The 23,806-nt window shown below is 40.6% G+C and overlaps 1 protein-coding gene across 1 annotated transcript in view; it reads right to left on the reverse strand.

Moving 5' to 3' along the window:
* LOC137380253 (rab GDP dissociation inhibitor alpha) overlaps positions 1-17,619 on the reverse strand; it is a 53,767-nt gene extending 36,148 nt beyond the window's left edge. The window contains exon 1 of the mRNA XM_068052115.1: positions 17,287-17,619. Within this exon, the coding sequence (XP_067908216.1) occupies positions 17,287-17,331 (45 nt within the window). The 5' untranslated portion in view covers positions 17,332-17,619. The remainder of the gene's footprint in view (positions 1-17,286) is intronic.
* Positions 17,620-23,806: the final 6,187 nt, after the last annotated feature.

Consider the following 23,806-nt stretch of genomic DNA (forward strand, 5'->3'; position numbering starts at 1 on the left):
AGCTTCACTTCTATCATAGCAATTATTAAAAAATAAGATCAATGTATAGCAACAGATGGAACATGGTCAGTCAACAAACACAAAAATAATCCCAGAATTCTCAAGAACCAGAGACAGAAATCTGACTCGTTCAGAGATCCCGTTGAGACATCAAGTTTGAAAATCTACAATCTTGTACAAGTTATCACTAGCTGATTTCCTTGGATGTTGCTCATGGGGCATGATTGTAAAGTTTAGCTGCCAGCTTGAACAGTCCTTTTAAGGCAATTGTTCATCTTCCTGGTGAGGAAGTGGTCTCAAAAGATCAATTAGAGGCTAATTATTGTTATTGAAAGTTTTGTAGATTGGCAGCTTCTCTTCATTGTCTCAGCAATTTCTTCAGGTTATCTCTATCGGAAAAATAAATGGTTAGTCTTTTATTTGAAAAAAGAAATATGTAAAACACCAAATCATAACTGAAGAGGAGGCATGATGGATATTCTGAAACCTTTTAATATAAAATGGACATTGAAGATTAAAAAGCCTCAATGAAATAAACTAACAGTGCGAATGCATCCATATATTGAGTAATACATAAATTCCAGATTTTTTTTTTTTTAAAAAAAGCACACCTTCTATTTACTGTCCTAATGAATTGCCCCATAGGACAGATCACCATTTGTTCATGTCCTTTTAAAAGAAGTGTCCTTCTGCTAATGACTTGTTTCCAAGGCAGCCAACAAGTATCTCACGTCATCCAATGATACAGCTTCACACACCAATGTTCAATGCGGTGGTGCCGGTCCAATGCTGCCTCCATGCTCACGGCAGCCACTCCCACCAGCAGTCTGGCAATCAAGATTCTTATGCAAATTTGATCCCTGTGAGGAGCATTGCACACATCACCTATCACTGGCACAGAATTGGGTTTCAGAGAGAATTATCATGGAAATGCAGTCCTCCTCTTGTACAGCCAGTGACGTACACAACACTAATACCCGATCTAAGAACACTTAATACTCTTTACTGGCTGGTTAGAGCAAGAACATGACAGTACAGAGAATAGTGCATTGCAGCTTTCAGCCAGATGCTTTTTTAAAAAAGAAAACAACAGGCAAATAATTTAGCATTTCTGGCAACTTTCATTTGTTTGGACTGAGACTCACTAATTTTGGTTTTAAAAAAACGCAGTGTCACCTACTTGGACGCATCTCATCCTTGAAAATTAACTCAGCTCCATACTTTTAAATGGATTGGATACCCATCTCACTCCTTTTAATCACAGATCTCACTGCTAATATTTCCTCAATGTTGGGCAGCTCAAATTCTCACGTGACTGGACCATGGGTACCAAATTATTACCCAGTAGTCAAGTGACCCTCAAGAACTTAAATCCTGGCGCACAATGCCCAATCAACTGAATCCTATTTCTTGTCCCGATTAAATTTTTACAGGCTCCGAGTTTTGGAAGGGGCTATTTTCATTTGTGGCTCAGTCAGAATGTGGGATATATCCAATGAGGCACCAAAGCACCACAATCACCTCCAAGTCACACACCTTTCAAACGTCAATATCAATCATTTCATCACCACCACTGGGCCAGAATTCTGGGATTGCATACTGATCAAAATTGTGCGAGCAATTAATTAAGTTCCAAAATGTGTTAGCATCTGCAAATTAACAGCAACTTGGCCCATCAGAACCTTATCACATCTACTCAAATTTCCCACTAAGATAAAAATATTAAACTCCTAATTAGATATATTAAAATGGTAGGAAGTAATTGCAATATAAAAACACTAAAAATAGGTAATGTTTCAAAACCAAACAGTTGCAGCAGGTATTTTTATTTTAATAGTCCTAGTGTTCCCCATCTGGCGTGTCTCCATTTTCAGCTCTTGAAAATCACCTTGCAGTTACTCTGCTGATATCAGTATCAAGGCCTATTAGACTTAGAATCCTACAGTCCACCATTTGTCCAAATCCTGGTCTTTCTTTTATACATTGTGAAAGGAGACCCCCATTGTGGAGCAATCCAAGGCCTACGAATAGGCAGAAAATAAGGGAGCTCTAGTAATATTAGGTGATTTAAAATGTGAGCTAGATTTGACAGACCAGAGCATGGCAGCAAGAAAGAAAGCTTGAACCAAAACTGTAAACAGAATACTAGCAGTGTCCCCAGGGATCAGTGTTAAGGTCACTGATGCACACATAGGACAAATGCTTACTTACAAGAATGATGCCGAAAGTAGAAGAGAAAGACAAGGACGTAGACGTTGTGGTCAAAGCAAACAAGGTATTGGGCTGTATTGATAGAACTGTTCAGTACAAATCAGAAGGACAGAATTCTGTCATTGTATGTGTTGTTGGCTACACAGCAAATTGATTATTTTGCCCAGTTTTGGTCCCTTCATATTGTGGGTGATGCAGTGGCCATTGAAAAGGATCAGAAGAGAGCTATAACATCTGGCGCAGTGGTTAGCACCGCAGCCTCACAGCTCCAGGGACCCGGGTTCGATTCTGGGTACTGCCTGTGCGGAGTTTGCAAGTTCTCCCTGTGTCTGCATGGGTTTTCGCCAAGTGCTCCGGTTTCCTCCCACCTCCAAAGACTTGCAGGTTGATAGGTAAATTGGCCATTGTAAATTGCCCCTAGTGTAAGTAGGTGGTAGGAGAATGGTAGGGATGTGGTAGAGAATATGGGGTTAATGTAGGATTAGTATAAATGGGTGGTTGATGGTCGGCACAGACTCGGTGGGCCGAAGGGCCTGTTTCAGTGCTGTATCTCTAAATAAATAAAATAAATAACATCCCTAGTTTGAAGAACCTTAACTACTCAGGCAGCGTTGAAGAGCTGTACCTATTTACTGCAGAGTAGTGTAGACTTAAAGGAGATAGAAATTTATAAAATAATTGAAGGACGGGATTGCATGTCGAGTGGTCGATTATTTCAGTTTGATAGATTGTGGATGACTGGGGGACATGTGTTTGGAATAGGAATAGGCTACATGTTCAGTGATTCTGGATTCTTTTCCCAGAGTGGTGAGCCTCGGAAATGCATTGCTGGCTGGTGCAATGTGTGTTTACTCTCTGTATGCTTTCAAGAGGGACCTTGACTGGGTCCTGATTGGGGCACAGATTGCAGCATATAGAAAAGTAGATCAACAGTTAACATGATGGTCAGATTAAGCATGGTCAATATGATCTCCTGGACTGGTTCTGATCACCTTCAGGGATGGAGAGGAATATTCCAGATTCCACCACCACCACCCAATACTTATTGGGCCCAGGTCTATTTATTTGCCTTTCCTAGGAGAAAACTTACTTACAATGAATGGGGAGGGTAGAAAGGGTCTAATCAGGATGCTGCAAGAGTCATACTGTGGGGCAGACTTGAATGACCTACTGGTCTTTTCCTACCCATCAGTTCTGTATGTTCTAACGGCCCCAGCTTAGATGCCTCATCAGCACACGGTAAGTGGTGGCAATAACATTAATTTATATAGCACCTTTAACAGAGAAAAATGTCCAAAGGCACTTCACAGGAACACAAGACAAAAAAGATCAACAAACCAAAGGAGATATTAGGACAGGGGACCAGAAGCTTGGTCAAAGAGGTAGGTTTTAAAGGAGAATATTAAGAGATCGAGGAAGTGGTGAGATGAAAAGATTTAGGGAGGCAATTCATTGACAGCTCAAGCATGGCTGCCAATGGTGGGGTGAAGGGAGCATTGGATGCACGAGGAAGGAATGCAGAGTTCTTGCATTGGATCACCTGGTCAGTTCACTATCAGAAAGCACTATCTGAAAATAGACCTTAGCCCAATTTTTGCATTTGGGTGTGAACAAATAGTATGGACCAAGTCATGTGCTATTTAATTGGCAAAGTAACTTCAAAACTGGTAAACAGAATTTTCTGATGCACTGATTTTTATGGCTCCTAGCTCCTCCTGATGGCTCAAGAAGTGCATGATTGTAGTGTGGCATTGAGCTAGATAGCAAAAATAAAATGTAATCCTTCCTCTGTGCTTAGTCAACTGACCTCAGATCTAGTGATGGCAGAAGTGTTCTGAGGTAGGAAATGGGGGCCAAAAAAAAAAAAAAATCAGCCTGGGTTCCTCCTCATCACTACAAAATAGTTCTTGCAGGTGTACATATAGGATGAGAACAGGACCACCTCCCACAGTCAAATAACCTGATGTTCAATGTCGCATCTCACACATTAAGTATGGTAATTTCAACAATGTACTAGATGAGTATGAAGCACAGAGCGATCGGGGAACAGTGCTTTGCAAATCGAGTGCTAGGTCAGGAATTTGGTGCAAGTGGGAATTCGATGCAGAGCAGGAAAAGAGGTGCTGTTTATTATTTTTGTTTTACCTCCAGTAGCTGGTAAGTGTTCTTCTTCTGTCTCCAAGATAGCAAACTGTAACTTGCTATTTCTTTACTAAATTAGTAACTAGTTAACTAAGCAAATAAATAAAAATAGACAAACATGGCAGGGCAAGTGGTGTGCCATAACTGCAACATGTGGGAGTTTGTGGAAAGCACTGCAGTCCCAGACAACCATATTTGCGATCAGCATTCGCAGCCTTAGCATCTGCGACTCAGAGCTATTGAGCTGGAGTCGGAACTACAGACATTGCGGGGCATCAGGGAGGGGGAAAGAGTTACCTGGACACCTTGTTCCAGGAGGCAGACACACCCCTTAAGTTAAGTAGAACTTTAGAGTTGGTCAATGGTCAGGGACAGGAGGGTGCATCAGGCAGGTAAGGGTATCCAGGATGTGGTGATGAAGGAGCCTCGGTCCTTGACTTTGAGTAACAAGTATGAGGTACTTGCTACGTGAGTGGACACGAACAAGGACTGAAGGGTGGATGTGCAAACTGACCATAGCATCATGGTACAGGAAGGCATTAAACTAGGGGGAGTGAAAAAGAATGTGATAATGATAGGGGACAGTATAGTCAGGGAGGTTGATAGCGTTCTCTGCAGCCGCGACCGGTTATGTTACCTGCCCGGTGCCAGGGTTAAAGACATTTCCTTGCAACTGCAGACAAATTTGGGAGTAGGAAGGGGGAGGATCCATTTGCTGTGCTCCATTTGGGAACCAACGAAATAGTTAGAACTAGGAATGAGGTTCAGCTGAAAAAGTATTTTAGAAGTTAGAGTCCAAAATAAAATGCAGAATCTCAAAAGGTGTAGTGATTTGGGCAAAGACCAACAGAATGGGACAGGAAGGAACAGAGAGTTTAACAGCAACTGTGCAGCAGTGAATAAGGTCCATGCACAAATAGAGATAAATGGTTTAGATCGAATTGCCATTACAGAGACATGGCTACAAAGTGACCAAGGTTGGGAAATAAATATTCCAGGGTACACAAAATGTTGAAAAGATGGACAGAGTGGAAAAGGAGCCGTAGCCCTGATAGTAAAGGATAACATAAGGACAGTAGTGAGAAAGGATCTTGGCTCAGAAGATCATAATGTAGAATCAATATGGGTGGAGATTAGGAATAACAAGGGTCAGAAAATGCTGGTGGGAGTAGTTTGTAGGCCTCCTAACAGTAGTTATACCAATGGACAGAGCATTAAGAAATAATTTGAGATTGTAACAAAGGCAATGTAATAATTGTGGAGACTTTAATCTTCGTCGACTGGACAAATTAAATTGGCAAAGGTAGTCTGGGAGACCAGTTTGTAGAATGCTTTTGCAAGAGTTTCCTGGAACAATACATTGTGGAACCAACTAGGGACAAAGCTAGAAATGCTGGAAATACTCAGCAGGTCTGGCAGCATCTGTGGAGAGAGAAGCAGAGTTAACGTTTCAGGTCAGTGACCCATCATCAGAACGGTTGAACTAGTTCTGATCAAGGGTCACTGACCTGAAACGTTAACTCTGCTTCTCTCTCCATAGATGCTGCCAGACCTGCTGAGTATTTCCAGCATTTCTTGTTTTTATTTCAGATTTCCAGCATCTGCAGTATTTTACTTTTATTTTAGGGATAAAACTAGTTCAGATTTAGTATTGTGAAATGAGGGAGGCACAATTACTAATCTCATTGCAAAAGATCCTTTGGGAAAAAGCAATCATGATACAATTCAATTCTATATTAAGTTTGGAAGTGACATACTCAAGTCTCCCAAAATATCTTAAAACTTAAAGCAAAACAGCCAATTACACAAGTAAGGGGACAGCTGGCTAAGTTTTGATTGTGTAAGTACACTAAAAGGTATGGTGGTAAATAAACAGTGGGAAACATTTAAAGAAACAACTCAAAATGTTCAACAAAAATACATTCCATTAAAAAGAAACCTATCCGTAGCATACTAGGGAAGTTAAGGATAGTATTAGATTAAAAGAAGCAGCTTATAACGTTGCAAAGAATAGTAGCAAGCCTGAGGATTGGGAGGGTTTTAGAAACCAAACGGTTACCAAAAAGTTGATAAAAAAGGGGGGAAATAGAATGCGAGTAAACCAGGCAGGAATATAACACATATTGTAAGAGCTTTTACAAGTATATAAAAATGGAGAGTAGCTAAAGATCATCCTTAGAGGCAGAGATGGGAGAAATCATGGGAAATAACAAAATGGCAGTCATTGAACAAATATTTTGTGCCTGTCTTCACAGCAGAAAACACAAATTATATACCAGAAATAGAGGGTAACAAAGGGGCTAATAAGAGTGAGGAACTTAAAGGTAATTAAAATCACAGAGAAAAAGTATTAGAGAAACTTGAGACTAAAAGCCGACAAATCCCCAGGACCTGATGACCTACATCCAAGTGTTCGAAAAGATGTAGCTGCAGAGACAGTGGATGCAACGGTTATGATTTTCTAAAACTCCCACATTCTAGAATGGTCACAGCAGATTGGAAGCTAGTAAATTTAGCTGCTATTCAAGAAAGAAGGGAAAAAGAAAACAGGAACAGAAAACCATTAGCTGGACCTTTGATGGGAAAATGTTGGAATCTATTACAAAGGAAGTCTTAACATTGCACTTAGAAATAGTATGATCAGATAGAGTCAACATGATTTTATGAAAAGGATAGAGTGTTTAACAAATTTATTACTATTTTTAAAGGATGTAACTAATAGGGTAAAGGGGAACCAACAGGTGTAGTATACCTGGAGTTCCAAAAGGCATTCAGTAAGGTGCCACACAAAAGGTGAATAGGCAAGATAAGGGCTCATGAAGTTATGGATTGGGGATTGGTTAACAAACAGAAAGCAAAGATTAGGATAAACAAGTTGGCAGGCTTTAACTAATGGAGTGCCACAAGCATCAGTGTTGGGGCCTCAGCTATTTACAATCTATATTAATAACTTAGACAAAGATACAGAATGATGTATCTAGGTTTGTTGACAATATAAAGTTAGGTGGAAATGTAATGTAAGCTGCAAGGAGGACACAGAGGTTGCAAATAAAGAGATATAGACAGGTTAAATGAATGGGCAACAAGGTGGCAGATGAAGAATAATGTGGGGAAGTGTGAAGTTATTCACTTTGGTAGTAAGAATAGAAAAGCATAATATTTCTTAAAGGCACAAAACTTGTAAATATTGATGCTGAGAGAGACTTGGATGCACTCATACAAGGAACACAGAAAGCTGGCATGTAGATATAGCAAGCAATTAGGAAGGCAAATGGAATGTTGGCCTTTAACACATTGGAGTACAAGAATAAGGAAGTGTTGCTATAATTGTACAAGGCTTTGGTGAGACTACACCTGGAGTACTGTGTGCAGTTTTTTTCTCTATATCTAAGGAATGATATACTTAGAAGCAGTACAGCGAAAGTTTACTTGGTTGGTTCCTGGGATGAAAGGCCGAGTAAAGTGAGCCTATACTCTCTGGAGTTTAGAAGATTGAGAGGTGATCTCAGTGAGACATACAAGATTCTCCAGGGGCTTGACTGGGTAGACACTGACCAGTTGTTGCCCCGGGCTGGAATGTCTAGAACGGGGGGGGGGGGGGGGGGGGGGGGGGTCATAGGCTCAGAATAAGGGGTTGATCATTTAGGACTGAGATGAGGAGAAATTTCTTCATTCAAAGGGTTGTGAATCTTTGGAATTGTCTACCCCAGAGGTTTGTGGATGCTCTACCGTTGAGTATATTCAAGACAGAGTAGTTAGATTTTTGGTGTCTCAGGAATTAAAGAATATGGGGATCGGGCACAAAGTAGAATTGAGGTAGATGATCAGCCATGATCATTTTGAATGATGGAGTAGGCTTGAGGGGCCAAATGGCATACTCCTACTTTTATTTCTTATGTTATGACTACCCCCACCTCTAGAACTGTATTGCAACTCAAGTCACCACCTTCAGAAAGGTAGAAACCTGGGCATTGGGAGAGAAGGTGAGAAACAAAAACAAAGACAATCAGTGTATTAAATAAATTCTAGTTACCAGTAGATCTCCAGCAGTATTGCTCATGATAACTGAATGTGATGGGGGCAGGATTACAGGAAGTAAATGTAACAGGAAATGTACATGATTCAGAAAACATTTAACATATTATGGATATACAGGTCCCCAGCAAATGCACATCCTTTCTCAAGGACTCACTACCTACCAAAATATTCCTTCCCTCAGCAAATTCAGATTTAACTCAGGAATTTGAGCGTTTCCAACACTCATTGTCTTATGTGAAAAGCTGACTGATAATCTTGTCCCAAAAAATACAATGCGAACTAAATACCTTCCGTTTGCTAATTCACACAGAGCCCACAAACACTCAGGCAAAAATCTAACAGCACAAATAACCTGGCATTGCTCAATAACCAACAGGTTGTCCTAAGATTCCACAGTAAAAGGAGATTTAACTTCCAAAACTATTTATAAAAGGTGCAATCTCTCTATTTCATACAAGTTTCAACATGGTTTAGCTAACAGTCACATTTTCAATGAGTGGTGTAAATTGATGTAGCAGGACATTCCAACTAAGCACCAATACATGGCGTTATGGAATTAGTGAGGTACAGATGCAGTTCTCTGACCCACAGACTTCTAAATCTCAGCACTACGACCACGTGACAATGTTATGACTGGAGGTAAGCCACTTTCTTATGGTAAAGGAAAGTTAGGTCAGTCACCTCCCAGCCACCAGCTCAAAGCACTGGCACATCACCACCACCACTGGAACACAACTGTATAAATTTGTGGGTATGCTTTGATCTTGCCCTCTCTAGAAAGACTTTTCAGACGCATTCTTAAATTTTAAAATTTCTGAAGTCTAGCATTGTTATTCCAAGGTCATCCTTTTGGAGTTACAAGAATTGGAGGCTGAAGGAAGTATGACATGGGCTTTTTTTTTTTTAAAAACTTCTCAACCAAAGGAATTAACATTATAATCCATGAACCATCAACAGAAGATGCTAATCACTCAAAGAAAAACAAATCAGCACATGACAGACCTTTTAATATGCAACTGGATTTGTGGAAACCATAATATATTAGAAGTTACATGTCATCTACTATTAAACTGAAAATTCTGGACTACACATATTTCCTTTTTCTCAGGCTTGGAAGTCAACCTCTTCACCCCACCATTATCAATTCCAATGTCCATATTAAAATCAAAAATGTGAACTGGTTATGCTGTATGAACAGCATATGCCAACACTGCTGTACCACAGTTTTGCATATTCCAGCTTTTATCAACTTTTCACCCTGTGGATTGCACAGGAAATCAAATAAAAGTGATTGGGTTATTTGAGTATTCATTGCACAGATTTAAGATAATTGACTAAAGAACCAGAGGAGAGGACGAGAAACATTTTTTTTTTAAAAAACACAGCGAGTTGATTTGATCTGGAATGCACTGCCCGTAAGGGTGATAGTAGCAGATTCAACTTGCAAAAGGGAACTGAATATATACTCGAAAAGGAAAATTTAGCAAGGCTATGGGGAAGGAGCAAGGAGAAATGGGACTAATTGTATAACTCTGTCAAAGAGCTGGTGTAGGCAAATAGCTTCCTTCTGTGCTACAGAATTCTAATCCATTTAATACCTAACTTTGGGACAGTAAAACGAAAGTCCTAGGTGCAAAAAAGTAGGAGTGTTCCATTTTCCCAAAGACAATTTACTGTTGCATTTAGAAAAAAAAAACAAACAAAGAACATGAAAGATATCCAAAGGCTGTTTGCAGAATAAGTGTGTGGAAAACAAGATACTGACCCAGGAAAGGAGAGATTAAAACAGCTGACAAAAGCTTGGTCAAAGTAACAGTTTTGGAGGAAAAGCTGGAGAGGTTTAGGCAGGGAATCCCAGAGTGTAGGATTGAGAAGGCTGAAGGTTGGTCAGTATAGCGAGGCAAGTCAGAGAAATACAACATTTGGGGGAAATACAGAATTAGGAGGCTGCAGATGAAGAAATGAGAGGGAGAATTTCAGGGATACAATGTAGATCAGCATCATGCGAGCAACATAATGCAGTACTGGATATCTGGAACAGAGTTTTATCAATTAGGTATAGTTCGCCCCCCCCCCACATCAAAATGAAACGATTGTTATAATGGCTTTGTTGGAACACCAATTAATTGCATCATTGTTGTTTCCCATGATTTGTCATAACAATTTGTCATCTGCTTTCTCCACTTCAACAAACTGCTTTTGGTTTCACCCAACCTTGCCGAGCACTCCATTCAACCCCGGTAACAAAGAGTCAGTTCCCCAAGAAGCAGGCTGTAAAGTTCCCCAATACAACTTGCCTAATAAATCACTCATTAATAGCCATTATTCCCCACATACACTGATTAACTGTCAAATTTATGGTATAATGAATAATATATGACCATGGATATAAAAGTGGTATGTTCACCAGAGTTATTCCTGGACATTATTAACCCAAGACTAATGAGGCACTTGGCAGAAACATAATCCTATATGGTCAAAGGACTACCTGCAAATTCTTAATTCACATTCATGACTGATTTTCCAATTGGCTGAGTTGACCACACAGGTGAGAGGGTTACTCGATAATGAGAAGCAACACTTGAGGCATCACAGGTGACAGGTAACAGTGACTTCAGGGCTACTTAGCTGCAAGAAAGTAATGTGCACAGGTAGATTAAAAAGAGCGAGTGTCACAGTTTTAAGTGGCGACACAGTGGCGCAGTGGTTAGCACCGCAGCCTCACATCTCCAGCGACCCGGGTTCAATTCTGGGGACTGCCTGTGTGGAGTTTGCAAGTTCTCCCTGTGTCTGCGTGGGTTTTCTCCGGGTGCTCCGGTTTCCTCCCACATGCCAAAGACTTGCAGGTTGATAGGTAAATTGGCCATTATAAATTGCCCCTAGTATAGGTAGGTGGTAGGGAAATATAGGGACTGGTGGGGATGTGGTAGTAATGTGGAATTAGTGTAGGATTAGTATAAAATGGGTGGTTGATGGTCGGCACAGACTCGGTGGGCCGAAGGGCCTGTTTCAGTGCTGTATCTCAAAAAAAAGTGCTTTTGGCCATTTTTACACATTAAAGACCTAGACATAAAAAAAGTTTGAGATAAGTATTTTGATCAAAAGCTGGCTAAAAAGTGTCCACTTTTCAGGGCAGGCACCACTGGCTAGAATGTATTGGCCAATGAGCAATATTTAAAATGTGACATGGGCAGTTCCCAAATCATGGCAAATTCGTTAGCAACACTGGTCATCTTCCAAAATTCTATAGACACTGGATCAGTTCCTACAGATTGGAGGGTGGCAAATGTAACCCCATTATTTAAAAAAAGGAGGGAAGAGAAAAAACAGGGAATTACAGACCAGTTAGCCTTACATCAGCAGTGGGGAAAATGCTAGAATCCATTATAAAGGAAGCGAAAACAGAACATGTGGAAAGTATAAATGGGATTGGACAAATTCAGCATGGGTTTATGAAAGGGAAATCATGCTTAACAAATCTACTGGAGTTTTTTGAGTATGTAACTAGTAGAATAGATAAGGGATGTGGTGTATTTGGATTTTCAGAAGGCTTTTGATAAGGTCCCACATAAGAGGTTAGTGTGCAAAATTAAAGCACATGGGATTGGGGGTAATATACTGGCATGGATTGAGAATTGGTTGACAGACAGGAAACAGAGAGTAGGAATAAATGGGTCTTTTTCCGGGTGGCAGGCAGTGACTAGTGGGGTACCGCAGGGATCAATACTTGGGCCCCAACTATTCACAATTTTTTTTTTTAATGATTTGGGTGAGGGAACTAAATTAACATTTCAAAGTTTGCAGATGACAAAACTGGGGGGGGGGGGGAAATGTGAGCTGTGAGGAGGATGCAAAGAGGCTCCAATGTGATTTGGACAAGTTGGGTGAGTGGGCAAATGCATGGCAGATGCAGTATAAAGTGGATAAATGTGAGGTTATCCACTTTGGTTGTAAAAATAGTAAGGCAGATTATCTGAATGGTGAAAGATTGGGAAAGGGGGAGGTGCAATGAGACCTGGGTGTCCTTGTGCACAAGTTGCTGAAAGCAAGCATTCAGGTGCAGCAAGCATTTCGGGAAGGCAAATGGTATGTTGGCCTTCATTGCAAGAGGATTTGAGTACAGGAGCAAGGATGTCTTACTGCAGTTATACAGGGCCTTGGTGAGACCACATCTGGAGTATTGGTCTCCTTATCTGAGGAAGGATGTTCTTGCCATGGAGAGAGTGCAAAGATGATTTACTAGGCTGATTCCTGGGATGGCAGGATTGACATATGAGGAGGGATTGGGTCGACTAGGCCTATATTCACTAGAGTTTAGAAGAATGAGAGGGGATCTCATAAAAACCTATAAAATTCTAACAGGACTAGACAGGCTAGATGCAGGGAGGATATTCCCATTGGCTGGGGAGTCCAGAACCAGAGGTCACAGTCTCAGGATATGGGGTATGCCATTTAGAACAGAGATGAGGAGAAATTTCTTCACTCAAAGGGTGATGAACCTGTGGAATTCTCTACCACGCAAGGCAGTGGAGGCCAAGTCATTAAATATATTCAAGAAGGAGATAGATATATTTCTTAATGCCAAAAGGGATCAAGGGATATGGGGAGAAATCGGGAACAGAGTACTGAATTAAAACGATCATCCATGATCTTTTTTGAATGGCCTACTCCTGCTCCTATTTTCTATGTTTCTACGTAACTGGACTTTCAGGAAGAAGTCTAGCACCTTGGACAGACAAACTCTTTTGAACACTACTAATCATCCACAAGATTAAAAATCCACTCCCTCCACCTCCTGACACCATTATTCAATTTTGTACAATCTATATGATGCATTGCAATTCACCAAGGTTCTTCAGAAGCAGCTCCAAAGCTCCTATCCTCCAACACCCAGACGGACAAGGGCAGCAGGTGTATGGGATCACCACCTCCACTTTCCCTTGCAAGTCATACACCATCCTGAATTCCATCATCATTGGGTCAAAATGTTGGAATTCCCTATCAAACAGCATACCTTTACCTCACAAACTGCAATGGTTCAAGAAGGCAGCTCACTGCCACCTTCTTGAGGGGAACACGGGATGGGCAATAAATGCTGGCCATTGACAACAAATTTTTTAAAAAGTGTTGTTTCAGTATTTTCTAATTTTTATTTTAAATTAAATAAAAACAAACAAGAAATTATAAATAAGAAGCAGCAAAGGAACTAGATGGAGAATTAGCTGGCTGGAAGCGAATTGCAACACTCTTATCCAATTGTGCCAATCTGATTATATCAGATGCTGTGACTGACAGCCAAACCTCTCAGGTTGAATTTCTGCCTTAATCTCACTGCCAAGCAGGCTACTCATCCCAATGCAGAATTTCTGTTGCTTTTTTCTCTTAAAACTGCTGCACAGCAGGTGCAACAATTGTAGTTGGAAGTGGCCTTATACAAACGATTGGGGTCACAAAGATCATCGTGACACAGCAACAGGTGCTACGTGGCATCAGCTGACCCGAATTCAAATAGCAATACCAAAGGTTTTCTTTTCAACTGGGACAAAGCCAAATTTACAACAGGCATACCATCAAAGTGCCTTTAATGGAGAAATGTATGCTGTCACAGACCACTAGGTAAAATCCCATGCAATGAACCTAGAATTTGACTTATTCAGGCATCATAAAACAACAGCAATTGCTCGAAGGATTGAGTCACAATCCCTGAAACAGTAGTGTAAATTCAGGAATACTATGCAATAAATACTGGATTTGATTTATTCTGTCCCTGTACCAAACAAAATATAACTGTGGTATTTTTAAATAAAAATAAAATTACGTAAAGAGCTTTGCATGATTTATTCCACTCTCTACCCAAGTACTACCTGTAGCAGTCAGCATAATCCCTTCTCATATATCCTTGATTAATACTAAATGACAATACACCACCAGAATTGGTTGCTAAGCATTGTGTGACATAAAACATGCTCCAAGATTAAAAGTTCTTGCAATAATTACAGTATTATGGTCCTCACTGATGCAACATTATTTTTGACTAATTACATTCATATAAAGAATCATGCTGAATTAATTCTAATGTGCTTTAGCAACCTTTAACACCTGTATGTTATCAAAAAATGCTGATTAAATTATTTTGCTGAAAAAAAATTGATTTCTCATTTATTTAAAGGTGCACTGTCAGCCCTGTGTTAAACTGGTGACTAGTCACCAGTTTTTCTATTGACATTTCCTTCCCTCCTCATTGACTACACCCAATAACAGGCCCGAGATTGTGTGACGGGACAGCAAGAGTCAGTGGGCTATTTACCGATGCTGGGAGGCACCACAGCAGATATCTTGCCCTTGCCTAAAATTCACACAAGCACAGAATAAAGAGGTCATTGGATGACCATCACAAGTGGGAACCAGGGCTGATTTCTCACACCCAGCCCCGCTGCCTGACACAGCAATGCCGTGAACATCTGTATCGCAACCCCAATACCCGAGATCAGCTGGTTCAGCACTGACCAGGATTTGAATTTGGGACCTTTTGCTGCAAGTGGATCCACACTAAAATGGACCACACTTTTACTCATTAAGCCATTACTGAGCTTGTATACAGAAGGGAATCAGAACAATTAAATAATCATGTTGCCCATTATATCGAACACAAAAACTGTTCTGTGCTTAAAAATCAACTAAACCAGCCCCCTTATAGCTCACAGGGTAAATACACCAGGTGCTGTGATGATCCATACTGATCAGGAATGTTCCGGGTTTAATACCCGCTCTGTGCTGCGTTAGCCAATCTCAGCCAGAATGGTCGAACCTGAGAGAGAGAAAATGGCTGCAGGGCTTCTCACATTTTCCATCAGAGCAGGACCTTCTACAGTTGAAGAGTCCACCAATACTCAGAAGCTCACACATGTTGGAGGTCACGGATGAAAAAGGCAGTTTCGGGCTTGAGCATCTGATTCTAATGGAACCATATTCCAGTATAAGTCACCGCCTACATGGAAGGGGCAACTGGAGAAAGGGCAAACTTATAACCAGACACTATGATTCTGAAATAGGCTAATGCAACTATGAAGAGGAGTGCCCAAAACTACTAAAGAGTCTGTGTAACTCTAGCCCACCCATGATGTTTATTTAGGTACCATAATTATCACAGAAGACCCTATCAGATAGCCATGGTCAGCAAAAATATACAAATACAGTCTTTCCCACTCAAGTACACGGTTACCAAACCTACATTACAATCATGGACATGTACATCATGCATTTAACATATAGGTGGGAAGGAATCAGTCGAAAGCAATCACATGTTCCTTCTGCAAGGAAACAGACTACAGAAATGCCAACAGTGTGAGACTCCATTTTAATCAGCAGACCAAATATCCCAAAATTTGACCAAGGTGTCAGTTAGATAAGCAAAGGGACCTTTTTTTTGCTAAATAAAAAAAAATTGGAGCACTTTTTCATAAACCTATTATAGTTTGCAGAATAAGTTCATTTAAAAATGCAAGTCTGGACATTCATAAAAAACTATATTAGATATATATATATATATATATATATATATATATATATATATATATATACATACATACATACACATACACACACACACGAAACATGCAAACCAGTACATGATTTTATCTTTTCTCTTGCTCTCGGCTACTGGAAACAGCAATGAAAACAAACAACTTACATGGATTTAGCTTTATGTTATGAAAAAGATACCCAAAGGACTTTACAGTGGCATGAGGGGGAAAAGAATGGATGATGTGCTAAAAGAGGAAACATTAGAGAGGGGCTGACCAAAACCTTGCTCAATGAAATAGGTTTTATGAAGAGGCAGAGGGGCTTCGGGAGAGAATTTCAGAGCATGGCAGCTAAGTAGCTGAAAGCATCACTGGTGGGGTGAAGGGAGCTGGGGATACACAAGAGAATAGAACAAGGGGCAATTCGTGGGGTGAGAAGGTGGTGAATTATAACACCAGAGAAGGTTACAAAGGTAGGGATGGGCGAGGGACATAATAGGATTTTAAACAAGGATGAGAATTTTAAATTTAAGCCACTGGGGGAGCAGGAGCCAATGTAGGCCAGCAAGGATAAGGGGGGTGACGGACAAGCCAGACATAGTGCTAATAGAATATATTTAAATAGTGGATTTTTGAACAGGCGGACAACCTATTTTTCACAATATTTTATTCACTTATTTACAGTTGAAAGTTAATTGTTATTTTTCAGCTGCTTTTTATTATAATCCCAGATTCTCCAAATATTAATGCATTATTGATTCCTGCGACTGGATTATACATTTTAATAGAAGCTTAAAAACACAATAGGCAAAAAAAATTATTTATTTTCATTAAAGTATTAATTTAGGAAATATTGATAGATAAAAATCACTCCACATTGATCACAACAGGAACAGATAGAGAATAACTTAGGACTTAAGTTCAGTTTACTGAAGAAAAAATATCAACTGGAGTTAACTGTCCGAGTTTCTTAAATAATTGGTTAACTTGAAATGTACAATTCTAAATCACTTTAGAAACACAGCTTTAAAAAAAAATCTTATTGAAAAAGAAGGAAAATTCTAGAAATAATCATCAGGTCAGACAGCATGTGTTTTTTTCTTGCCCAATAATAATTTCTAACTTTATAGTTTAATTCTAAAAGGCTAAATCATTACAAGACTTATGCAGCAAGTCAACGCTTCTGCTATAGTTAATCTGTATACATATACACATATAAATAAAAAAAACTTTTTGCAATATCCTTGACTGTTTTCTACAAGTCAAATAGTATGCATGACAGCAGCAGTCACCCATTCTAATTGCATCTCCTCCATCCACTCATATCAATATTAATACAAGGGGTTTATTTTAATTATTGACAAAAGCTCACCTTCAATCCAGTCCCCAGGACAATCACATCATATTCTTCATCCATAGTTGTTGTTATCTACTTATGTCAGTGTTTATTTACTGCTAAAATGCTGCAACTTATTGTGGAAAAGCTAAACTGAGCCTCTCCTGACTTACAGGTTGCCGCTTAAGACCACGGTCTGCCACACACTGCTCAATAACACTGTCGAAATCCGCCATCAAAAGAGTGCACTCTTTGAAAAAACACAAGCAAGGTCCTTAGATCTCAAAAATAAAGAAGATTCCCTCACAATAATAATTTACATGCAAGGTAATGGTTTGCTAGGGTGGAGATCAACACAGAAACCGGTGGCTCAGGAATACATTCCTCCCTTCCACCTGTGCAGTGGATAAAGTAGTTCCAACTGGTCCTCAACTACCAAAAGGCGGTTGGCACCCCGCACTGCGCATGTCGGAGACGCGCGGGACTTCTGGAAGTTGTAGTCCTGCCAGGAGAGAAGCGGAGTCTGCGTACTGGACATTTATCCGCAATGCCGCATGGGAGATGTAGTTCCGTGGGTGTAGTTCCCAATGCTGTATTTGAAAGCTCTATTTACTATCGCTATTATGTTGCAACTTGCTTAATTCCCCATCATCAAGTTACTTTGCTGCTTCGTAGTTATATTGTCTTGTTTAATGTTTATTCTAAATTAAATAAAAGTAGAAAAGGCTGAAAATGCACTTTTTAAAATTTATTCGCGATATGGCCAGTTTATACTTGTGGCTGTTCAGTTTTCAGTCCATTAACACCCTGTCTGTGCCAATGCTTTGTCTTTCAGCATACCATTAACATATTGTTTGCCCTTGCTCCGTGACCTTCTGGTCAGCTATTCTGTGACCTTGTCCTATCTACACCTCTTTTGTTATCTCTTGCCCCACCCCCGCTTTACTTGCTTAAAATCTTTTACATTTCTTCTATCTGCCAGTTCTGAAGAAGGGTCACTGACCTGAAACGTTAACTCTGCTTCTCTCTTCACAGATGCTATCAGACCTGCTGAGTTTTTCCAGCACTTTCTGTTTTTATTCTTTCTTTGGCCTCCTTGTCTCGAGAGACAATGGGTAAGCACTTGGAGGCGGTCAGTGGTTTGTGAAGCAGCGCCTGGAGTGGATATAAAGGCCAATTCTAGAGTGACAGACTCTTCCACAGGTGTTGCAGATAAAATTGGTTGTCGGGGCTGTTACACAGTTGGCTCTCCCCTTGCGCTCTGTCTTTTTTCCTGCCAACTGCTAAGTCTCTTCAACTCGCCACATGTTAGCCCTGCCTTTATGGCTGTCCACCAGCTCTGGCGATCACTGGCAACTGACTCCCACGACTTGTGATCAATGTCACAGGACTTCATGTCGCGTTTGCAGACGTCTTCAAAGCGGAGACATGGATGGCTGGTGGGTCTGATACCAGTAGCGAGCTCGCTGTACAATGTGTCCTTGGGGATTCTGCCATCTTCCATGCAGCTCACATGGCCAAGCCATCTCAAGCGCCGCTGGCTCAGTAATGTGTATATGCTGGGGATGTTGGCTGCCTCGAGGACTTCTGTGTTGGAGATACGGTCCTGCCACCTGATGCCAAGTATTCTCCGGAGGCAGTAAAGATGGAATGAATTGAGACGTTGCTCTTGGCTGACATACGTTGTCCAGGCCTCGCTGCTGTAGAGCAAGGTACTGAGGACACAGGCTTGATACACTCGGACTTTTGTGTTCCATGTCAGTGCGCCATTTTCCCACACTCTCTTGGCCAGTCTGGACATAGCAATGGAAGCCTTTCCCATGTGCTTGTTGATTTCTGCATCGAGAGACATGTTACTGGTGATAGTTGAGCCTAGGTAGGTGAACTCTTGAACCACTTCCAGAGTGTGGCCGCTGATATTGATGGATTGTTTTTATTATATCCAGCATTTGTTGCCCATCCCAAGTTACCTTTGAGAAGGTAGTGGTGAGCTGCCTTCTTAAACCATTGCAGTCTGTGTGGTAAAGGTATTTTACAGTGTTGTTAGGTAGGGAGTTCCAACGTTTTGATCCGGCGATGATGAAGGAATGGCATTGTATTGTGTTTGACTAACTTGCTGGAGTTTTTGAAGAGGTAACAAAGAGGGTTGATGAGGGCATTGCAGTTGCTGTGGTGTATATGGACATTCAGAAGGCATTTGATACAGTGCCGTGCAACAGACCTGTGAGCAAAGTTATAGTTCATGGAATAAAAGGGACAGTAGCAACATGGATATGAAATTGGCTGAGTGACAGAGAGAAGTGATTAATGGATGTTTTTACGACTGGAGGAAGGTTTGTAGCGGAGTTCCCCAGAGATCAGTGTTGGGACCCTTGCTCTTCCTGATATATATTAATGATCTAGACCTTGGTGTACAGAGCACAATTTCAAAATTTGTGGATGATACAAAACTTGGAAGCATTGTGAACGGTGCGGAGGATAGTGTAGAACCTCAAAACGGCAGACAGGTTGGTGGAATGGGAGGACAAGTGGCAGGTGAAGTTCAATGCGGAGAAAAGTGGCGATTCATTTTGGTAGGAAGAACATGGAAAGACAATATAAAATAAAAGGTACAACTCTAAAGGAGGTGAAAGAGCAGAGAGACATCGGGGTATAGATGCATACGTCATTGAAGGTGGCGCCCGGAAATGGATGCAGTACTCCAGCTGAGGCTGAACACAACCTCCTTGCTCTTGTATTCTATGCCTCTATTAATAAAGCCTTGGAGCCTGTTTGCTTTATTAACCGTTCTCTCAACCTGCTGCTCATAATGTGGTCGCCTCTGCATTGGGGAGACCAAATGTAGATTGGGTGACCGCTTTGCATGACCCTGAACTTCCGGTTGTTTGTCGTTTCAACACACCCCTTGCTCTCATGCCTACATTTCTGTCCTTGACCTGCTGCAGTGTTCCAGTGAACATCAATGCAAGAAATTAGGCACTCTACAGCTTTGCGGACTCAACGTTGAGTTCAACAATTTCAGAGCATGACTGGCCTTTGTTATATTTTTCCATTTTTAAAGTTATTTTATTTTATTTTAGTTTTAAACCATGTGCCTGTTTTTCATGTTTGTGCTTTTGGACAGACCTGCTCATTACTCTGCCATTAACACAGTCTCTGGACTAATGCTTTGCCTTTCATCACTAGCATTAACACTCTGTTTGCCTTGGTCCCATGACATCTTTGTTACTTAATCTCTCCTGCCCTCTGCCCTATCACACACCTTCCCTTTTGTTCTCTTCCTCACCAAACCCCCACCTCCCCCTCCCACCTCGCCTTCACTTGCTTAAAACCTAATTCTTTTCTAACCTTTGCCTGTTCTGATGAAAGGTCACAGACCTGAAACATTATCTCTGCTTCTCTGTCCACAGATGCTGCCTGGCCTGCTGAGTATTTTCAGCACTTTCTGTTTTAAAACATTGTGCCTTTAGTTCTTGTATTTTCCCTTTGGCCTTTGTGTATGTACAAGTGATGAAATATTGGGCATACCGTAGCCTAACTTTTAAGCCCGCTGCATTTTTGATGCAACAATATGCTGTCATGTGTCTTTTACTCAGGCTTTCATTCAAGGCCACTTGTGAACTGGCAATGTTTTTGAAGCTGTTGGTCAACTTTTGCTAGTTGTCTAGGCTAGCACTTTCTTGACCAGAGATGAGCTAACTGAACACAAATCAAACTTGGGACTTTCATGTCTGTGATAGTTTGGTGTCATCAGGGGAGCCTTTGTCTGTAACTACACACTGTTATGATCCTGTAGTTTTTTTTTAGGAGAATGCGGTGTGTCTTTAAGGCTGGGAAAAGGAGTCATACTGCTTTAAGGCAGCAGGCTCCAGAAGCTGAGTCAAAGAATGCATTTTCGTTGCCCTGGGATACAGCCATTTGGAGACTGTGATTCAAAGGGAGCATTCTCGTTGCCTTAGATACAGCCACTCGGACTGAGCATCGAGAGATACATTTGCTACAATTTAATTTTGAACTGGCTTATAGTGGAAAAACAGCCTGTTCTAACAGAAAAAACTGGCAGACAGCTGTGTATTAGCGCCTGAAAGGAGTGCTCTCAGACCATTTAAACTGAAGGAAGAGAATGAAGTCTGTTTATTTATTATTCTCTCTCAAAATTCTAAAAGGTCAAGCCAAAACTGAGATCTCTGATAAATTAAACTGAAGGAAGGGGAGTTAGTCTATGACAATCTTTTATCCCTCAAAAATTCTGAAGCCAAAATGATTCATTAAAAAGTGTTTGCATGTTGTTAATTGTTGAAATTTATTGCTGGAGAAGGAGCAACAATTTTGACTTCAGAATTAGACTGCAGACTGTTCTAATGTTGAAGAACCTTTTTTTCCCCTTTGGAGGGCTGTGAGGACTTCAAGCAACCTTGGACTGTTCCACATCCGGCAGGAGTGTAAATCTGCAAGGACTCTAATTTTTTCTATTTTATATGTTGTTTATATCTTAGTAGTGTTTAAGAATTTAGTTTTTTTCTAATTAAACAGTTAGTTTGTTGATTTAAAGGTATATAGTTTAGTTAGCCTCATTTGGAGGGTTAATTGATGGTACAATTTGGCTGGGTCTTTCTTTAATTTGGAAAGTTCAAATGATATGTTAGGCAATCTGTGGAGTGACGGGATTGAATTAACTGTGTATTTCTCTCATCACAATCAGAATCATAGATTTTGATTGAGGGCTTTGACTGAAGCGATCGGTCGTAACATATTAATTGGGTTTCTCATCCGGGATTTATATTAATTGGGGGCTTGCTCGCAGTTGAATCACATTTAATTCAATGGCTCGCGTCCGGGTTCAGTATCAGTCTAATTTGGAGGGCTCACATTTGGAATCATATTAATTACTCATCTCTGGGATAACATATTTAAATTGGGGTCAATTGGAAACTCTATTGTTGGGATCTAAATCCAGCACCAATTACAAAGAAATTAAAAGAACCAGGTGTCTTGTATAATAAGGTACAGTCTATGCCATTGTTATGGCATTAGTGGTTGCAGCAGAGTTTTTGGGAAAGCAGAATGTTTCCCTGATTGACTTGATAACTTTAACTAAGAACAAATTAAAAGAATTGGCAATGAAATTGGGGTTGGAATTGAAATCATGTGCCAAAAAAGCAGAAATAATTGGCATAATAGCCGAACATCTGGAATTAATAGAAGATGATGATGATACAGATGAAGGGGAATATGAGAGACAAGAAGGTAGTAGGTGCAAGAGTAATGCAGTGGAATTGGCTGGGATTCAGTTAGAAATGAAAAAAACTGGAGCTTCAACAGGAAAAAGAATTAAGAAAACTTGAATTGTGAAAAGAGGAAAGGGAGAAAGAGAGAGCATTTTGGAGAGAAAGTGAAAAAGAAGAGAGGGAATTTAAGTTAAAAGAGATGGAACTAAGACAAAAGGGTAGTTTTGAATCTAGGGAAAATTCGGGTCAGGAAGAATCTCAATTTAGCTGGGCACTGCTTATTCAGGGCAGACTGGTCGGCAGAGCTCATGAAGCTTATGCCATGCTCCCTGAAGAGACTTTTGCAGATTATGAGATGGTAAAAAAGGCTATTCTCACTGCGTATGAGTTAGTCCCTGAAGCTTACAGTCAGAAGTTTAGGAACTTATGGAGATTGGCTGGGCAGACATATTTAGAATTTGAGTGGGTGAAGCAAATGAATTTTGACCGCTGGATACGGCATTAAAGATAGAAACCACATATGAGAAGCTTTGAGAATTGATTCTCTTAGAGTTTTAAAAACTCCATTCCTTCAGTAGCTATAAATAACCTGAACGTTTTGAAAGCTTGGCAAGCAACAGAGATTGCTGATGATTTTGAGCTTGTGAATAAGCCAACCTATTTTGTCTGTCACCCCCATAAACCCGAGAAGGATAGAAAGTGGGAGCGTGAAAGGAAGGCAAGTAGCCGGGGACAAGAAGGAACAGCTGGGAATGCCCCAGGATCACCTCCTCAGGTCAGAAAGGAAGGTGCTGAGGGTAGAAGTGAGTTTCGCAAGCCAAAGTGTTATCATTGCAACAAAACGGGTCATCTTCGTTCAGAGTGCTGGAAATTGCAAGGTAAACCCATAGAACTTGTTGGGGTATGCAAAGTTAGTGCAGAGGAAAAGACTCTGACTGAGAGTATAGCAGACCATGCTATAGATTTAACGACAGCTGTGAATACCAGATACTAAAATTAAAAGAGTGCAGAGGTTAAGAATAAAATACCTGAGAGTTATAATGAATTTTTGTCAAAGGGGAGAGTAACTCTGTATCCTGTAAGTGAGGCAGGAAAACCTATCATTACACTCAGGGACACAGGAGCAACCCAAATTCTCTTGCTGGGGAAAAATATGAGGTTTCCACCAGAGAGCACCTTGAAAGCAAAAGTTTTAGTGAATGGAATTGGTGGGGAGTGTATACCCATGCCTTTGTATAAAGTATGCCTAGAGAGTGACTTAATATCTGCAATCGTAACTGTAGGTGTTGTCCACAGTTTACCAGTGAAGGGTATTTGCCTACTCCTAG

The sequence above is a fragment of the Heterodontus francisci genome, chromosome 19 (genome assembly GCF_036365525.1).
Source record: "Heterodontus francisci isolate sHetFra1 chromosome 19, sHetFra1.hap1, whole genome shotgun sequence".
Lineage (NCBI taxonomy): Eukaryota > Metazoa > Chordata > Chondrichthyes > Heterodontiformes > Heterodontidae > Heterodontus > Heterodontus francisci.